The 19,925-nt window shown below is 41.9% G+C and overlaps 2 protein-coding genes across 5 annotated transcripts in view; both read left to right on the forward strand.

Annotated features, from left to right (window-relative positions):
- The first annotated feature begins 7,004 nt into the window (after positions 1–7,004).
- On the forward strand, positions 7,005–11,790 carry bud23 (BUD23 rRNA methyltransferase and ribosome maturation factor). Its single transcript, XM_061720354.1, has 12 exons — positions 7,005–7,176; positions 7,458–7,495; positions 7,933–8,028; positions 8,614–8,696; positions 9,255–9,351; positions 9,455–9,551; positions 9,649–9,699; positions 9,808–9,893; positions 10,105–10,150; positions 10,248–10,309; positions 10,896–10,985; positions 11,151–11,790. Exons 1-12 carry the CDS (start codon positions 7,129–7,131, stop codon positions 11,203–11,205), a joined length of 849 nt encoding a protein of 282 aa, XP_061576338.1. The 5' UTR covers positions 7,005–7,128; the 3' UTR covers positions 11,206–11,790.
- Positions 11,791–14,155: 2,365 nt separating this feature from the next.
- Positions 14,156–19,925, forward strand: part of stx1a (syntaxin 1A (brain)) — an 81,001-nt gene continuing 75,231 nt past the window's right edge. For all 4 annotated transcript variants that reach the window (XR_009782496.1, XM_061719458.1, XM_061719457.1 and 1 more), the window contains exon 1: positions 14,156–14,349. Coding sequence is in view for 3 of the 4 variants with exons in the window: in XM_061719458.1 (XP_061575442.1) it covers positions 14,320–14,349 (30 nt within the window). In the remaining variant the exon portion in view is untranslated. The remainder of the gene's footprint in view (positions 14,350–19,925) is intronic.

A 19,925-nucleotide genomic window follows, 5' to 3' on the forward strand; every position in this document is an offset into this window, starting at 1 on the left:
TCTCCCAGCTCACCCCACCTCCATAAGCCAGCCAGCCTGCAGACGCGAGCGGAAGAGAGCCTTATTTGTATACGCCCAAAGACCACCCACAGAGACACTCCTACAACAAGGAGCCACTGAGGTGCCTTCATCCATTAAACCCATCACCCAATCCAGTGCTCAATACTGATGAATTCGGCTCCTACATTCCGGCCCCTAATTAAGCCTGGGCATTAATTACACATGCATAACTATGTAGGAGCTCGATTAACCTTAGCAAAGTTACAATCATTCAAAAAAATCAATACAAATTAATAATAATCAATGGACTCTTCATTCTTCATCCTGTCCTCTCCATCTGCGAAAAATGAAAATAAAGAGAGAGAGGGTTTAAAGAGCTCAAGAGCTCCAAGCAAAAAGGGATCATAGAGCATGAGCTCTCCAAGCAAGACCTCAAATGGCCCAAAGCAATCGACTCCAGCTCGAGTGAACGGAGGCTCGTCAGGTGAAACCCTGTCAAGAGGGAGATCTGCCATCCGTTGATGTCCTGGTACTGCATGCAGTCTACGACAGATGACACACTTAGACAGAGCCTTCCTAATAGCAACGCTGGCTCCTGGGATCCAATATCTCTGACGAAGTACCGACAGCATGTGGTTACGTCCACCATGCCCTGTCACCTGATGAATATGACGCAGAAGGAGGTCGGAAACGTGAAAGTCCCTGGCCAAGATAGCTGGATGTTTTGCCTCCTCTGGCATGGCTGCTCTCCCAAGCCTGCCACCAACCCTTAGAATACCACCCTCAAGAATAGGATTGAGCCGGTACAAATGACTGGTTTTCTTCACGCCTTCTCCTTTCCGCAAGCCAGCCATTTCTTCAGGAAACCTCTTCTCTTGGCAAAAGCCAATGATGGCAGTTTCTGCGGTGTCAAGCTCTTCAACCGAAAGGTAACGCTTCGCAGCTTGAGCTCTGACAGTCTGCATCTCCTCTTGCAGCTTCTCTTCCTCCAGACCAGACAAGACAAGAAGCCTCCGCTTCTGAGCCAGCTCCAACAACAGCCTTTTAATCCTGAGCAACCAACCAACCATCTTTCTCAGGCGGAACCAAGACGAGAAGTGACTAATGAACTGCATGACCACATCTGCCTGCTCATTGGCCTGAATCACGTTCACAGACACCATTTTAACTTCAAGATCTTCCCTCGACAGCCCGAGGTGCTCATCCTGAATGCATTCAGGAAAGTCTTCCTTCGTCTGCTGCTCCCACAGCTGGTCAAGTCTTGCAACTGAAATCCGATTGACTGTTACCTCATGACTCATGCAAGCGGTGTTATTAGTGCAGTCACCTCGAAGAGGACCATTCACCGTCCAACCCAACATGGTTCGAATGGCATAAGGACCACAACCCACACTCCTGACCACCTCCCATGGCTCTAGAGCCCTTGGAACATTGGTTCCAATAAGAAGATCTACCCCTGAGCCGCTGTTATTTTGATGTGTCCAAGGTGCGGCCAATTCCGCAGATCTTCCTGCCTAGGGATGTTGCCTTGGTGGACAGGCATGCAATTCTGCGTGAACAGTTCAGGTAGCTCACAGAAACAATCTGTGTCCAGCCCAGCTACCTCCAAGTCCCTCACAATGTGACTGCTCACGACCTTCTCCTGACCCATTGTCCTTAGGAGAATGTCAGACCTTCTTCCTGAGAGGTTCAGTCGGTTCATAAGCCCTTCTGTGCAAAATGAAGCCGAGCTCCCAGGATCAAGAAAAGCATATGTGACCACTGTAGCATGACCCTTTTTGGACTTCACCCGAACGGGAAGTATGGCGAGAGTGCAGTTACTCTCTCCGGCCCCAGTAAGACCACTGGACTGCACCTTGACCAAAGCACTTCCATCTGCTGTTCCCGTTTGCCCTTTGGCAGACCCTTCCCTGTCTTTGGAGTAAATGTGCAACATAGTAGGATGTTTCAAGCTGCACACCCTGCACACCAGGCGCTTGCGGCAATCTTTGCTTCTGTGCCCAATGCACATACAGCCAAAGCACACCCCTTTCTCTTTTAAGAAGGACATCTTATCACTGTGTGACCTCTTTGCCAATAGAGAGCACATGTCCAGGGTATGTCCAGCTCCACAAAGCAAGCAAACTCCAACAGGTGGACTGTTCTCCTTCTTTATGGTGTCATTACTACCGTTGACTGAAGCAACAGTGGTCGCAAAGCTAATTCCCTTGGGCCTAGAAAAGGACTGAGGTTTAGTGGGCCTCGCTTCCTTTCTCGATACTGCAGGGGAAGAATCCTGCAAGTCCCCAAAGATTGGATCGCTGGCGATCTTCACCTGCCTTTCAATAAACGTAACTATGTCACGAAAGGTGGCTCTGCGGCGGTTTGTCTCCTGCAAACTGCAGGCAGCATCTCTCCACTTGTCCCTGAGCTTATATGGCAGCTTCTTAATGACAGCCTGCATATTAGCAGGGACATCCAACTCGTGTGTGGACTCAAACTCTTCAAGAGTGTTGCAGCAGGATCGCAACAAGAAGCTGTAAGACTGAAGAGCAGCGACGTCCTCTGACTTAATCGCTGGCCACAAGAAGACCTTGTCCATATACGCAGACGTGATCTTCAGTGGGTCGCCAAAGTGCTGTTGCAGTAAGGACTTGGCTTTAGCATAACCACTTTCTGCGGACATGTGCTGACAGCTTCGAACCATGTCTCTGGGCTGCCCCATAGTATACTGCTCAAGATAATAGAGACAATCTTTGGCGCTGCGAGTCTTCTCTTCGATGCTGTGTTCGAAAGCTCTGATGAAGGTTTGATACTCCAAGGGATCACCATGAAAGACCTGAATGTCACGCCTAGGAAGAAAGAATAATGACTGTTGTTCAGCCAGCAAAGAGGTGATCTGGTTTTGCCTCTCCAAGACAGAAATCAGCTGACCATGATCAGAACCTCCCTGCTCTACAGGAGCATGCTGGTCTGACTGAGCTGACTGCAGCTGCTGCGACTGAGGATGATCTTCATAGGCTACACTTTGTAGCACCTCAAGTCTGGGCCTCTGATGCAGATGGTTTAAAGCAGATTGAGACAACAGCCCCACATTCTTCTTAGACTGAGGGTCAAGGAAAGATGGACGTGGCTGCTTAGGCCGAGCATCCACAAGATGTAAACGTGACTGTGGTAAACCCGTTGAGGCAGGCTGAGATGACTGCCTCACTGACGCAGGAAAAAAGGTCTCAGCATCAGCATCCAGCGCACGAGGAACCTTTTGTGTCCTCTTATCAAGGTAGGAATTCATCCCATCTGCCCCGCTAGATACAGACACTCGCGAGGTGCTCGAGACCTTCAAGTAGCTTATTTTAGCTGCTGATGCTGCTATCTCCATATCCAGGTCCAACTTCTCTTTCTTCTTCTTAAGCTGCACTTCTTCTTCTTCAAGAGCATGTTTCTCCTTTAGAAGATGCTGACGAGCTAGTAATGCTGCCATTTCTGCTTCTGCAATCACACGTGCAGATGCAGTAGATGAGGTAATGGACCTACACCTACTTCCTGCAGTGCTCCTTTTCTTTGATGACTCAACTGCAACATTAGAAATACTGTCATCAGGGTTAACGTCGTCAAAAGCAACAGAGGTTCCCACCTCAGGAATCTGTTCTGAAACACAAACATCAATATCATTATTCACAGCAAGTATTTCAACCAGAGGTATATGTGACTGAGATGAGGCAGAGATAACATCCTCATGTAACTGCAGTGCACCTTGCATTTGGCTATTTACTTCTGAGAGCCATGTGTTTGCATTTTCAATGAAAGCAACTTTGTTTTTGTGCACTTTTGCAAACCAAGTATTTTGTCTTTCACGTTCCTCTGTATGGAGCAATGAAATGACAGAATCATGAAGTTCTCTTGCTTCATCATACAGCGCAGACACAGTGTGAAGATGGAGTGTAACAGACTGAGCATTGTCAACATTATTCATAAGCCCATTAAGTTCTTTTAAAAGTGCTTCAATCTTGTTAACCTTAGACTTTCTTTCTTTTTGAAGATATTCAATTTTGTTTGCCAATGCTTTGGCAGTGAGCATCGATTGTCGTTTCTGCTCATTTGTATCTACATTAGAAGCAGGCCTTGAACTTGAACTCATTTTGCATTAAAATGTTTAAAGTCAAATTCAAAATCAAAACAAAGCCAAATGGGGCAGAAAATTCTGGAGACCAACAAAAAACATTCACACCCAAGTCAAAAAACAGCATACACAGCCAGAGCAAGTGTGCGTGTGTGTGTGTATCTCAAAGCTATTATTCCCACTAAACTGCCTAACCAAAATCTAGACTATCAATGCAACCCTATGTCTTCAACATGAAACGATGGGTATTTATGTGCCTAAATATCTCACGTGTGAGACGGCACTCCCGGGCCGACCCAACCAGAGCCTTTTAAATGCGGGCCGAACCCGTACATGCACAGAAAATAACAAACCAATAGCCTATAACCGAAGCCATAGGCTAAAGCAGCTTGTCCTAACGGGGAACAATAGCGTGCATGCGCCTTTATGCGTATGAATGTGTGTATGCGCCCGCGCGCATAATCAATGTGCGTATTTGTGTGAATGGCTTGCGTGCCACGGCTGTGTTTCGGCTATGTGTGCTTTGCAACGTACAGGTTATGAATGAATCAAAGGTGAGGACGTGTGAATGAGACAGTGAATGAATGAATCAAAAGGAGAGGACGTGTGAATGACAGTGAATGAATGAATGAAACCTTAATGCCGCTGACGCGCGCGCCCGCGCGCGTTCGTTTCTTGGTTTGAAGCGCTGCAAACAAACAGGAATAGGACGCCAACTCGAACTTTCCGTGGATCAACGCTTCAAGTACACTTTTGTTGACTATATAGTGGCTGATAATGACCCCAATTGATCAATCAACCGGCAGGCTAAGCATGGGAGATACTAAAACTGTCCGACGCGCACATTAATATAATAATCCACTGTCCAAACAATAAGCTCAAGTTTAAAAAAGGGTTTACTATTTCATTGCATCAATTATCACAATACAGTTCAATACTTGTAATAAATATGTACAAATAGCTTAAAGAATGAGCAATCAATTAGTGTGAGTTGATATCAAGATACAAAATGCGTAGTGCGTGGTGCGTAGTGCGTGGTGCGATCAACAAAGTATGCTCTCTCCCAGCTCACCCCACCTCCATAAGCCAGCCAGCCTGCAGACGCGAGCGGAAGAGAGCCTTATTTGTATACGCCCAAAGACCACCCACAGAGACACTCCTACAACAAGGAGCCACTGAGGTGCCTTCATCCATTAAACCCATCACCCAATCCAGTGCTCAATACTGATGAATTCGGCTCCTACAATTATTATTATTTTCATTACATTTCATGGCTAATTAGTACTTTAAGACACTAAAAAATATCAGAGATCCAACTTTTTTTTCTACCTTTTTCCAATGTACTTGAATGCAGCGCCTGAATCAAAGGTGTGAACGGCCCATGGCGTCAAACAGTTATCAATCACACTAAACGTATCTTCATATTTTGTTAAATATCTGATAAATATAAACAATGCAATAAATACTGTAATGTGAGGATAATTTAAAGGTATTTTTCAGACATGAATGATCAACAAAAATTTAATTCATGATTTTTAACACAATTTTGAAACAGTAGGCTATATTTTTTATTGTTAGAACCAACTTTTTATGTGATTGCATTATAAATATACATTCAAGTTATTTGATTAAAAACAAGTATTCAAAAGACAAAGAGAGAGACAGACGGATAGATTCTAATCCTGTGAGGAAAATAGTTTTGTCACCGCAGCAGACACATGACACAACACACCGCCATATAATAGCTGCATGATAAACATAGAAAAGAGTGGAATTATGTAGATCAGTGCAATAGTAAATTTGTAAATAGTAAAAAAAAAAAAAAAGGATCAACAGTATAGCCTAGACAGAATGTAGTGTTTGTTGTCACATGAAAGATGGGAACACAGGTTTAAAGGAGGTTGGCATGTAGTGTGGAGGTGTGATCACCTCTTACAAGTGGCTGAATTATTATAAAGGATTGTTGTTGAACGGAGGAATGATTTCTGGAATCGGTCTTTGTGACACCAGCACTACAGCAGTCTATTGAAAAAATTACTTCCTCTGTTGATCCTATGTGTTATGAAGTGGATTGGATGGATTGTCCACGATGGAGAGCAGTTTATCCAGAGACCTCCTGTCTCTGACTGTCCCCACATTATGGCAGATGATTTCTCCAGCATTGCAGATCAGTCTGTTGATCCCGCTGTAATCTCTGTGCTGATGCTGCTCCCCCGATACACCACAACATATTATTGTACTGGCCGCCGTAGACTGGTAGAACATGTCCAGCATCTTGATGCATACAATGAAGGATCGATGTTTCCTCAGGAAGTAGAGGAATGCTCATTGCCTCTTGTACACTCTTTACACTTGTACACTAATCCTTTTTGTACTTTATTTGTTTGTATTATTGTACTGTTCATTTCTGTTTATACATTTTATCTGTCATCTGTCATCCTACGTCACTTTTTGTAAAGATTCATATCCGGCACTTTTTAACCCTCATATTGTACATTTCTGTTTATTTCTGTTATACATTTTACTTTATTCTATCTCTTAGTTTATCTCCATATATTTGTTTGCTTTTATGTTTTTATTTTTATTTTTATTTTTACTGTATTGCACCAATCACCGCAACAAATTCCTTGTGTGTGTTAACAAACTTGGCAATAAACCCCCTTTCTGATTCTGATTCTGATTCTGATTTTAAAGGACCTGATTTTATCTTTAAACATCTCTCTGAAGTTTAGACAACATCCAATACAGTGATATATAATCACATTGACAACGATTCACAAATACAAAGTTACTTGTTGTGTGACTGACAGAAAACTAACAAAAGTGTTGACTGCAGCTCTCTGGTCGACCAGTAGAGGGCGACGAGCACTTCTCTACGTCAGAGTGGCATTACTAGACCAGGCGAAGAAGAGACGCGTCACGTGACCTCGCCGTGTTTTCACATGTGTTTAGCACAGGCTGCTACTTCAGCATTTAAACTTTATTTTACATTTTAACACTTAAATCTCAACCACACACTCAGGAAAACCATGGCCTCCAGCTGCAGACGACCCGAACACAGCGCCCCTCCAGATGTGGTGAGTTTGTCTGTAGTATTTATATGTGTGGGGCTTTCTAAAGATTTTTATATTTATAGGTCTTTTTAACCATCTTTCACTGAAACGAGGAAATATCTGTATTTTTCTTTTCCATTTCCCTGAGTAGTTGGCTAACTAGTAGATAACACAATTTTCAACAAAGAGATTGTCTTTGTCTTGTATCATGAAACATGATGAGACTAAACATGAGCTGCAGAGGAATTAAATGTCAGTATATGAGGCTGTGTCGGAGTGTTATTGATCCGGTTTTTGTTTTCCAGTTCTATAATGAAGATGAAGCCAAAAAGTACTCCCAGAAGTGAGTTAGCATGTTTTAATGTTTACTGTCTTTATGTCTGAAAAGTGTATTGCCCATATTTTTGACATGGAAATAAAACAGCACATAGCTGTCCGTAAGTCACATCAGTGTCTCAGTTTATAAAATAATGACATCATTTGTGGTTGACATTTTCTTTCAATTGTATATCAATATTTTCATTTCATTTATGTGGTGTCTGAAATATCTGCTTTCTTTCTTTCTTTCTTTCTTTCTTTCTTTCTTTCTTTCTTTCTTTCTTTCTTTCTTTCTTTCTTTCTTTCTTTCTTTCTTTCTTTCTTTCTTTCTTTCTTTCTTTCTTTCTTTCTTTCTTATTGAACTGTGAGTTATCTGACCCTGGAGACTTGATGTATTGTTATACAAGCTTTAGTTGACTTGTATTCATCTGGAACATCTGTGTTTTTTATTTTTATTTACAGCTCTCGGATGATTGAGATTCAGACCCAAATGTCAGAGAGAGCAGTCGAGCTTTTAAACCTGCCAGAGGGACAGCCCTGCTTCCTGTTAGATGTTGGGTGAATAAGCATCACTTAAACTACATGTTGACATGCAATGTTACATCGTTCATTTAAACTAATCGTACATTGTAGTACGGTTATTTTATTGTGAACATCAATATATATTTTTTTAAAGTGCAGTTATTGTTTCAGCATAGTCCTTATTGCTGCTCAGGTGGCAATTGGAGGTCTGTACTATGACTATTTGTGTTTGTGACCAACTGACAGCCTCATGAGCTTGAGGTGTAACACTCAAGCATGTATTTATGTATGTGTGAATTTATTTATTTCATGTCTCTAAGCATGCTGACCTTAGAGTAATCTCATTGGGATGTCCACACCAGAGAATATCGGATAGTTTTAAGTTTCTCAATTGGGAATATTCTTTTCACGCGGTAGATTGGTGGTCTCAGAACTCTTCCCACTTTGGTGGGAGGCATACGTTGCTTATTTAATATACATGTTTATTTCCTTTGCTCTTAGAAACTGTGAAAACATCTGCTTTTTAAAGAGGCTATAAACCTTGAATGATCAATAATTTATTTATTGTGGTTAAGTCAGATTGGAACCAGAGGCACTTAAACGACTGTGTTTCTGGCTCAGGTGTGGATCTGGTCTCAGCGGAGACTTCCTGTCAGAGGAGGGACACTACTGGGTTGGGATCGACATCAGCACTGCAATGTTGGGTTCGTCATTATCATTTATATTTAACAAATATAATGTTCTTGTGATTCACTTGCATCTGAATTTTAATATGTCTATCCTACCCAGACAAGTAAATGTTATTCTCTTTATTATATAGTTTATGGTAAATGCCACTGAAATATTGTAGCTTTTTGGAAAAGTTAGACTGAGAAAGATAAACAGTGAACCTGATCTCAAGCTCTGTAACCATTTTTATATTGCCAATAACATGATGCCTTAAAAGTTTAGTGCTGAATATTTATTAGTCCTAGAGAAGGTTTTTTGTATAAGACAACGTGAATATTAGAGGTAGGAATTTGTATCATTAAGAACACATGAAGATGCAGGTCACTGTCAGCTTCACTTGAATCATTTTTAGATCAACAAAAACGCTCCTAAACATATCATTTTCGCGTTATACAAACGTACATCTAAGCTTGGCATTGTTGTATGTTACTCACGGCTTAGTCTTCTGGTTACGTTTTAGTGAACTCGTGCCGCAAGCTGATGTGCTGACATGTCTGAGACACTGACCAAATGGAGACCTTTCCCCTCTACAGATGTTGCGCTGGACAGAGAAGTAGAAGGAGACCTTCTGCTGGGGGACATGGGCCAAGCGATGCCCTTCCGACCTGGCACCTTTGATGGATGCATCAGGTGAAGAACAAAACATCCTTTTTTACTTAATAAAAGATTTTTAAATGAGTTTTTAATTATTTTGGCTTCATTTTTCCTTTTTTCTTTGTTTCCCGCCTGACAGTATCTCTGCGCTGCAGTGGCTTTGTAATGCAGACAAAAGGTCACACAGTCCACCAAAGAGACTCTTCACCTTCTTTAGTACTCTCTACTCGTCACTGGTAAGGTTTTAGCAGTCTCACTGACTTTTTCTACAAAAATGAAAACAGGAATCCTCTTCTTTTATGCAGTCTTTTAATTACGTCTTTTCTCCGTCAGTCAAGAGGCTCGCGTGCAGTTTTTCAGCTTTATCCCGAGAACTCAGAACAGGTGAAAACATGGCCTCCTCCTTATTTTTTACGATGATTTGTGAGAATAGATGTAAAGTCTAAAAACATATCCAGATTTCTTACTCACTTCTTACTTTCTCCTCCAAAGCTGGAGCTGATCACGACGCAGGCCATGCGAGCAGGTTTCAGCGGAGGCATGGTAGTGGATTACCCCAACAGCAGCAAGGCAAAGAAGTCAGTACCGCCCTGAAAACATGTCTTTTATTCTGACAAGTTCAGCCACAGGTTTTTCTTTTCCTTTTTTGCTTTGGCATAAATGTTTTCTTAACAGCCCGTGAGGTTAGTGCCTAACGTACGAACTCAACTATGTCACATTTTCTGCGTGATATGTAATCATTCATTAAAAATACTTGATTTCACTCACAAGTTTCTTGTTTACGTCCAGGTTCTTCTTGTGTCTGTTTGCCGGCGTTTCAGGAGTTCTTCCTAAAGTAAGAAACTCAGTTGGTTGTGATAATTATGGATTAATGATTTGATCTTTGGTCTCATTATGGTCTTTTTTTGTTGTCGTTTTTTTCCCCATTTTAGGGACTGGGGTCAGAAACTTCAGACAAATCTGTTTCCAACCAGGTTCAGTATTCAGGACAAAGGTAAGGACATCCTCAGTGGGCAGACGTCCACAAATGTCCCAGACCGTAGGATTATACTCTATAAAACTCTGCGGTGGCAGAGTTTAGATCTACAGGGTTCATATGGATTGATTTCCCCTGTCTTTCTTATTGCTTTCTTTTAATTTTTGCCTGCAGTTGTTAAAATTAAGATTTCATATTTATCTTGTAAGACATTACAAGATAATGTTGTTGGTTCACTACTGAGATGAGCATCATCTTCCTAACTCAGTTAGGATATTCCCTTTTTTGTTTTAGAGCTCTATGAAAACAGTTAGAAACCACCTTACATGTATTACTAGCAGTTGGGATATAAATGACCCAGGTCTTGGCCTCATTTAGAGCACGTTCAGTCATACATGTTTTGATGAAGCCAAAAGACCCAGAGAAATTCAGAAAGGGCTGTCGTCCTCCCTGATTTAAAACTCTCTCAGGCAGGTTTTCCTCCCTTACACATTCTGATGTTCAAATCTGAGATATTTTGCAAAATATGCTTTTGTTTTTTTCTAGTTTTTGATCATAGATGCATTTGAAATCCACTAAATTACTGCACTTTGCTGTTGTAAAGGTGTCGTTACAAAAACATGAAAGGAAAATCGGTGAAGAAGGGACGAGATTGGATCTTGGAGAAGAAAGAGAGAAGAAGAAGACAGGGAAGGTGTGTTCATGATGTTATTTTAATCTTTTGCAGACAAAGTAAATTGGGTTTGTTTTTCTTCAGCTGAAGTATCCATGTTTTTGATGTTGATGCCTTTTGCTTGAAATGAATCCCACTGTTGATTAGCTGACGCCTTCTCTTTATGCTGTGTGTCTGGGATTACAGGGGGGTTCGAGCCGACACAAAATACACCGGACGTCAGCGAAGACCTCACTTCTAGCTCTGACTCGTGCAAGTGTGCCTTTTATTAGTGCTCATCTGAACTGCCACACACACAGTCACCCTTGCAGCTGCTGCATGATTGGACTAGTCAACTCCTTAACTCAAGTGGATGAGATGAAAGTGTGGAAATACTGTTATAGCCGGTCAGTTTTGTATTTGGTTCAATTTCATTCTCAGAATAATGCTTTTACTTTTTATGTTTGGTTTTGGCTTGAAGTTTGCTGCCACGGAGAAAACAAATCACTGACAGTGTTGTAGCATCAATACAATGTTTCAAAGTCATGCGATATCAGATTTTCACATTGTGTTGACCTGTTTATCATATTATCCCCAATGCTCTCTAAATTAAATCTTCAATGAAATGTTTCCTTTTCTTTTCTTTACAGAATATAAAAAAGTGATTTTTGTATTATTACATTGTCACAATCTGAATTTGAAAGAATAAAATTTGAACGTGATGCGATAATAAGCGAGTAAATACACAAAAGAAAACTAGTTCTTTGAGGAGCTTTTCATAAGGGGTCAATTGATGTAAATTTGACATGTAATCATTGTTTAAGGATGCATAAATTAAAAAATAATTTTCATGAAATACAATTTGTATTGTGGTTTATACTGTATTGATGCAGGATCAATGGACTTGGAGACCATTTTCGTTTTTATTTTCACATCAGACAAAGCACTTTGCTAAACAGATTTTCTATGGTGTTTTTTTTTAGTAAATGTAATTGTGTGTGTGTGTGCTATTTAAACATAGCTTTAAGATTAAATGTCGGGATATTCAACCATAAATCCTTATTTTCACAAACGAATCGGGAGGATGTGTGTTGCTGCTGCTGCTGCAGACCGCACCGGCAGGTGTCGCTGTTGCCTTCACTCTAAAAGCACCTGGGCGTTATCGCTCCACCTGCTCGATCGATAATCAGTCCCAACACAATTTCAGCAACCAGGCAGACAGACGCTCTGCTTCGGTTGTTTCTCTGTCAACTCGTCCCACACGTTGTCATAATATTCACTGAGAAGGAAAAAAGTGGGGGAAAACTCGCCCAAAAACACATGAATGAGTGCGGATGGAGGAGGAAGGTGCAGGTGTGTAATGGGTTAACGACAGAAGGCCTCGCCTCACCTTTTCGTCCGCGTCACCCGGTGTTCTGCCAATCCCTGTTACCCGTCGAGAAATGCTACTTGGTGGTTCTGCGCACGCGCACAGTCGATTTTCAAAGTTTGATTGCCACGCCCATCATTTCTTGCACGATGTAAAATTGATAATATGGGATCTTGAGTATTTGATCCTTCAAAATACACCACCCATGACATGAATTGCATTACACTTTGTGAACATTATACGATAAAGAGGGGAAAAAACCCCAATTCTATCGCTTCATTTGATATCCATTCAGTCATTCATGTACAAAGCAAAAAACATGCTTCCTGGAAATATTCAAAAAGTGTTTTTTAACAGAGATGGGGATTATAATTTGAGGGGGGAGAACAATTTAAAACATCTTTGTGTCCGCACAACACTCAAGACATTTACTATTTCCATATGTGGAGTGAAGTTGTGGAACAGTTTCGGTGCGGAGCTCAAGCACTGTCCAAGCATGAGCCAGTTCAAATAGGTACAAAAATATGGTTTTCACAGGTACAGGGAGGATTAAGGGCTTTGACAATCACCAGATGTTTCCACAGATCATTTACTCACTTGTTTACTTACATTATTTAGTTTCTTTGTTTGTAAATATGTACATATGTAATGTAAATATATAACTATGTATATTCATGAGGTGTTGGTACACAATATATGAGAAGGGGTAGGATTAAATAAGCACATGCTTCTTTCTACTACTTTTTGGACATGGTAACATTGTTTTATCTTTTTTGTTGTTTTGACTATTTTGACTTGTGTGTTGTTTTTATGTTTTTTCATGTTCGGAATAAAGCTTTCATTCATTCATTCATTCATTCATTCATTCATTCATTCGCCTTCATTTAACCAGGCAGGTCATTGAGAACACATTCTTATTTACAATGATGGCCTGGCAAGCGACAAGAACCACTTGGGGGGGAAAAGGAAGTGGGCTAGGGAGTAAAACCAGTATTTGAGTTGTAAAAAAAAAATCAGGGGGGATGGTGGATTTTATCATATGGGGACAGATAATATGTGCGGATTACAAATAATATAATATATTACAAATAATAGCACTGACCAAAACACCTGCAGAAATACTGCAGGAATGACATAGCAGCAGTTAAATGCAGCCTTCTGTAAGCTTTAAATATCCACTGGGCTTACATCAAATACATCAAAACACAACAATAAAAAACAGTTTTCTGAACTTATCAATACAACTCTGTCCTCACAGGATAAGTAAAATGGATCACTGCAAAAACTCAAAATCTTAACAAGAATATTTGTCTTATTTCTAGTTAAAATGTAAAAGAAAGTCTCATTTTAGTAAAAGAAAATCTCATTACACTTAAAACAAGACTCATCACTGGAAAAAACAAAAATGTTTTCACCTGTTTCAAGTAGATTTTCACTTGAAATAAGTAGAAAAATCTGCCAGTGGAACAGGATTTTTTTTACTTGTAATAAGAAGTTAAATCTTGTCCCACTGGCAGATTTTTCTAATTATTTCAAGTGAAAATTTACTTGAAACAGGTGAAAATTGTCAAATAAGTTATTTTTCTGGTGCTATTTTTCTGGTGATGACTCTAAATGTTGAAATAGCAGTAAAACCACGTTCATTGATGAAATGACATAAGGGATGGAAAGGGGGGATGGCAGTTTTACAGGGGGGATGATTTGGACCTTTTTTATTTCAGGGGGGATGCCACCCCCCCTCATCCCCCCTCAACTCCAGTACTGAGTAAAACACAGTAAAATTGTAGCTCTACAAAGGTAGAAAACCAGTAGGTAGCATTTTTTGGCAAAGCAGCAGAAATTGGCAGAACACCGGCTCTGTAAAGTGCTCCTCCATCCCTGAATAATCCGAACCAAACCGGGGAAACCTCCGCCTCCTCCCTCGGTCACATCCTCCAGCCGGTCTCCGCCCCTCCACTCCATCACCAAACACCCACACGGCGACGGGAGCAGGAGGAAGCGGCAACCATGAAGGACCGTATGCAGGAACTTCACCATGTAAGTTGCTGCTCGGTGTTTGTGAACAGCTGTTCTGTGGTGAGGGTTTTAAAGGCTGTGAGAGACTGTGGCGCTGCTTGAAGAGCGAGGAGTCGCGCAGAGAAGCAGGACGCGCTGGCTGAGCAACAGTTGTGACTCTTCAGCTTCACCTTTTTAGGTTTTATTTCAGGCATTATTAAATCCTTTTTAAAATCTACCTTTTATTATTATTATCTTAGAAACTACTTATCCTTTTGGCATTTTTTAAATCTCGTTATAATAGGTGTTATTTTCTACTGAGTATTATTTGGTCTTTGTTTTCCTGTTATAAATAGGAATGACTTGGAATTAGATTTATGTTGCCTTTGTGGAGATTAGTCAAATTGATTAGTGTCTGTATTTGTGTGTGCCTATGTGATATAATCGATCTGGCTCACCGAGGAAGTGTGATTGGAGTGGTTGAAATTGGTCGCCTTTTTCACCTCAATGTCTGTCCTCACAGGAGGTCCCCAAACCTTTAACCGCTGACAATGACCACAGTGTTTTCTTTTCTTTTTTTTTTCTTTCTCACAAATGTACTGGATTGTATGTAGCCTCTGGGTTTGGAAAGAGGGGGCAGTTCAGTTGGACATTTTAAATGATCTCATACAAGCCTAACACATATGTTTGATTTAAATGTCCAGCCTCCTGACAGTTAAATAGTCCCCCCACACAGATCATTTAGTTTCTGAAATAGCGTTTAATTGGCACAGAATCTCAAATGAGACCACGAAGAAGCATTAATGATGCTTTTTTTCTCATTTAAACTTGACATTCCCCAAATTTAAGTTGTCTTCCACAGGGATGTTGCTATTTATACTGTGTGTGTGTGTGTGTGTGTGTGTGTGTGTGTGTGTGTGTGTGTGTGTGTGTGTGTGTGTGTGTGTGTGTGTGTGTGTGTGTGTGTGTGTGTGTGTGTGTGTGTGTGTGTGTGTGTGTGTGTGTGTGTAGATTTGACTCTAGTAAAGTGGCCATTGTCAAATCTGGGTAATTGGCAGTTAAGCTTGGGAGAGAAGGGAAACAATTTACAGCTCCTCAGTTTTCAGTGAAGATCCAGCATTGGCCTCAGGGGAAGCAGCCCAGCCTCACCACGAGCATGTCTTCATCCTGCCTCGCTGCCTCCCGGCAGTACTGAAGAGATGAGGTTGTGGAATTGAGAGACAGAGAAATGGGCAACAACATCTTCCCTCGCAGCTTCAGTGAGAAAGCTCAGGCAGTCCTCAGGCACACAGTGAGAGTTTGACAGCTGCTCCTTCCATTTTCCTTCATTTGTTTTCACAAATCCCTCTTGTCAGGTATTACAGTACCAAACAGACCTATTTCAGGCAGTCTAGACCAAATGAAACGAGCAAATTTCAAGTTGGAGATGGTTATTGCACATCATCAGCACTGGTTCAATATTGCTTTTTTTTTCAAGGGTAAGGTTAAAGCTGCCTTTGAATGTCAGTTAGATGTATCTGTATAAACAAAGAAAAAACAAAGAACAAAAAGGAAAAGCAGGGATTGCTCTAATAAAGATAGTTATATTTAGTTGATAGACAATTCAGTTGCCACTTGTTGGAGCTGTTGGGACCTAAATGTTTTTATGTGCTCCAGCTTTAATTAGGAGAAATATTCATTCAAACATATGGCTCTGCTGAGGTCGGGTAGCAAAAACTCAAACGTTTGCTCTCAAACCTCAACGTGACATTGAGAACAACATTAAAGTTGTACATCTAAGGCAAGGCAAAGCAAGTTTATTTATGTAGCACAATTCAACACAAGGTAATTCAAAGTGTTTTACATTGACATTAAAAGCGGCAAGACATAATTAGACAGTAAATAACAAATAAGATGATAACAAAAGAAGTAAAATAATAAAAAGCACAAGCTGCTAAAAATAAGGGCAGTAAAGTCCAGCAGGTAAGTATTTAATTTAGGAGTACGCTTCAGTAAACAGTAATGTTTTCAGGCCTGATTTAAAGGAGCTGACAGTTGGAGCAGACCTCAGGTCTACAGGAAGTTTGTTCCACCGGTGAGGAGCAGAATAACTGAACGCTGCCTCACCTTGCTTGGTTCTGGTTCTTGGGAACCACAACAAACCAGATCCAGATGAACCTCAGGGGTCTGGGAGCTTCATAGAAACTAACAGATCAAGCATGTATTTTGGTCCAAGACCATTCAGGTCTTTGTAGACCAGCAGTAAGATTTTAAACTCTATCCTTTGACTCACTGAAAGCCAGTGTAGCGATTTCATGACCGGTGTAATGTGGTCCAGTTTCCTGGTGTAATGTGGTCCAGTTTCCAGGTGTTTGTAAGGACTCTGGCAGCAGCATTCTGGATCAGCTGCAGCTGCCTGATAGATTTCTTGTTGAGGCCTGTAAAGATGCCATTGCAATAATCCAACCTTCTGAAAATGAGAAAGTTTTTCCTGTTTAGACAGAATCCCCTTAATTCTAGCAATGTTTTTCAGGTGGTAATAGGCAGATTTAGTGATAAACTTTAGATGGCTGTTGAAGTTCAGGTCTGAGTCAATAATTACACCCAGGTTTCTGGCTTGATTTGTAGCTGTCAATGACATCAATGCTCAGAAACATTGACGAATCAAGCTGAAACAAACACTTTGACATGGTCTGAACTAAATCCTTCAGCTCCTGCTGCTTTCACATACTCTGGCCTGGCTCTCGCTTTTGCTGTTTTCTGTTTCTGCCGTGTAGTTAAAACCGTACTGAATGAGATTTGGGAGTCTGCAGTCTCTCCAGGAACTAAACATATCCCAAATCCCCACCCTAATAAGGAGGAGATGCACAATATCTTTCTTTTATGATTTTAAATAAAGCATCAGCCCCAAAGCCAAGGATACAAACATAATCAAACCAGACTCTACAGAAACTCAAGGCAGCGCTGGCTCTATTGCCTCAAAGTTGAAGTGGTGATTACCACATTTAGCAGCAGAAATTGATTATTTTACTGCATTAAAGACAAATGCAAAGTTGATTAATAATGTATTACTTTGTAATACATTAGCCAACAGTCCGTGACTGACGACCTCTATGGATTGGCAGTTTGAAAGTAGATCCATGACCCTGTCGGACAGGCCAACAGAGAACATGTGGATTCACCCGCTGTGACATAGCAGAGCACAGGGTGGGCTATATGTAGGGTTGACCGGGCCTCCTCTGCCTTTGACTGGCCACTACATGTCGTGTTCACCGTGTAGTTTAGACATAAAACGTGATAATCTGACATACCCCTTTTACACCAAGCTGGTTCCAGGGCTGGTTCTGGGCTAGAGCCAGACTTAGGCCCAATCCCAATTCTCCTTCACTCGCCCTTCTTTTCTCCACTCGCACTTCTTTTCTTCCCTAAACCCTAAAAAAGAAGGGGGAGATTTTAGGGCACTTGAGATCTAGGGCACTTGGCCCAGGTGCCTGTCCCAATTCTTCCCCTACCCCTCGTTTTCATCCCTTCCCTGATCAGGAAGCTGAGAGCCAAAAGCTGTTTTAATTTCAGCTGTAGCGCTGTTAATATGGCACTTTATTAAGTTTTAATATTTTTTCAGGTATAATGGTAACCTTAAGATCCCCAACCGGGGCTCAGTTTATCCAAATAACGCCTGTTAAGAAATTTGACCCGATGTTTTCGGAGATGAGAAGAGCCGCCGGCCCCGGGGAGCAGCCTCAGCTCACAGCCCGAGAAGAGACGTGATCGCTGGGTCAGGCTGCTCCGTCAGCCCCGGGAGAGACACTCTCTCCCGGGACGCAGCTCTGTTGAGAATCACGCCGGCTGAAATAAATCATTTAGGAATATGTTGGTTTAATAGATTAAATCTAACAGTTGTAGCTACGCCTGTTAAGAAATTTGCTCCGAAATTTAGAGATTTCTGTCTGCCGGGTCCGGAGCTTGGGTCCGCGTTAAATCGACGCAGAACCTACGGCGTAGGTTGCGTAACCTCCGCCGTAGGATCTGCGTTGGTGTAACGCGGAACCATAAATCCCTTTATTCTGGCGTGATCTTCCGCAACTTTATCTGAAAGTGTGTAAATTACCCAGATAACAGCTGGATTACTTTGTGGTTTCTGAAGACTATTATATCAGAAACATCTAAAACAAATCTGACGAGTCACAGGATTATTTCTCTCTATTTCTCTGAGACCAGTCTGCCTGTTTGCCTTCGGTCGGCGAGTCAAATCGACGCAGAGCCTCTTTTTTTCATACCCCCTCGCTCGCCAAGTCAGCATCTGAAATCCCTCGATTTGAAGGGGCTATTCTCAGCCCCTAGCCCTCGTTATGCCCCCTCCCCCTAGGTGAAAAGAGGAATTGGGACACCACTACCTTCACGGGAACGCGCAAAAGTTAGGGTTAGGGAAGAAAAGGAGGGCGAGGGGGAGTATTGGGACGCACCCTTAGTACCAGTTCTTTGGTTTTACACAGCCTAAGCACCGGCTCCTGGCTCTCAAAACTGGTGCTACACCAGCCCTTTTTGGTTGCTTGGCCAGGCGTAAGAACCACTTTACGTCGGGGGCTGGGGGCGGGGCTGGGGGCGGGGCTGGGGACGGTGTTACTGAACAACCAAAGCAGAATAAACACGGAAGAGCACCGTTTTTAAACAACGGAGCGTTGAAGACGGCGGTTAAGTTAGCAGACTCTTTTATTATTACATCCATTTATTTAATAATGGATGTAAAACAGAAGCAGCAGTGGTCTACGGTACAATCCATCAACAGTAACGTCTGCGGGCTCCGTGCCCGCCGATGCAGCGCAGCTCGATCCATTTATTTAATAAAAATTCCTGGCCCGCGGGGACGCCTCCCAGCCCGCGGTTCTGGTTCCGCGTTACACCAACGCAGAGTCTACGGCGTATGTTACGTAGGAGGAGAGGAGCTCCTGAGGAGAGGAGAGGAGAGGAGCTGCCGGCTCTCGAGTCAAATTTCTTAACAGGCGTTATTTGGATAAACTGAGCCCAGGTTGGGGATCTTAAAGGTTACTTTACCTGAAAAAATATGAAAACTTAATAAAGTGCCATATTAACAGCGCTACAGCTGAAATTAAAACAGCTTTTGGCTCTCAGCTTCCTGATCACGGTGGGGATGAAAACGAGGGGGAGTGGTGACGTGATGACGTGACTCTCTGGCCAGCTGCAGGCCAGCACCAGCTGTGTAAAAGCAAATGGTTCTAACTTAGAACCAACCGCGAACCGGCTCTAGCACCAGCACTAGCACCAGCCCTGGAACCAGCTTGGTGTAAAAGGGGTAACAGAGAGAGTTCTGGGGAGTCCCTGCCCTGCTCGTCATATACTTACTATCTACTATCTACTCTTTGGACTATTTATTTATTTTTTTTTGCAGAAGAAAACTGCAGAAGAATTTTTGCAAACACAAGACCTGAACTCCTCTGTGTACCCAAGTATTTTGGAGTCGAGTGTGAGACCATCTGATTGACAGCTAAAACTTGGTGCAAATTGGGGTCATGCAACAATTTCACACCAGCAACACACACTGCCAGAGAGAAAGAGAGTGAAGGATGTCGGAGTGACCTGGTCAAAGTCTGAATCTTGAAATAAGTGAACAGGACCTGAGG

The sequence above is a fragment of the Cololabis saira genome, chromosome 4, assembly GCF_033807715.1.
Source record: "Cololabis saira isolate AMF1-May2022 chromosome 4, fColSai1.1, whole genome shotgun sequence".
Lineage (NCBI taxonomy): Eukaryota > Metazoa > Chordata > Actinopteri > Beloniformes > Belonidae > Cololabis > Cololabis saira.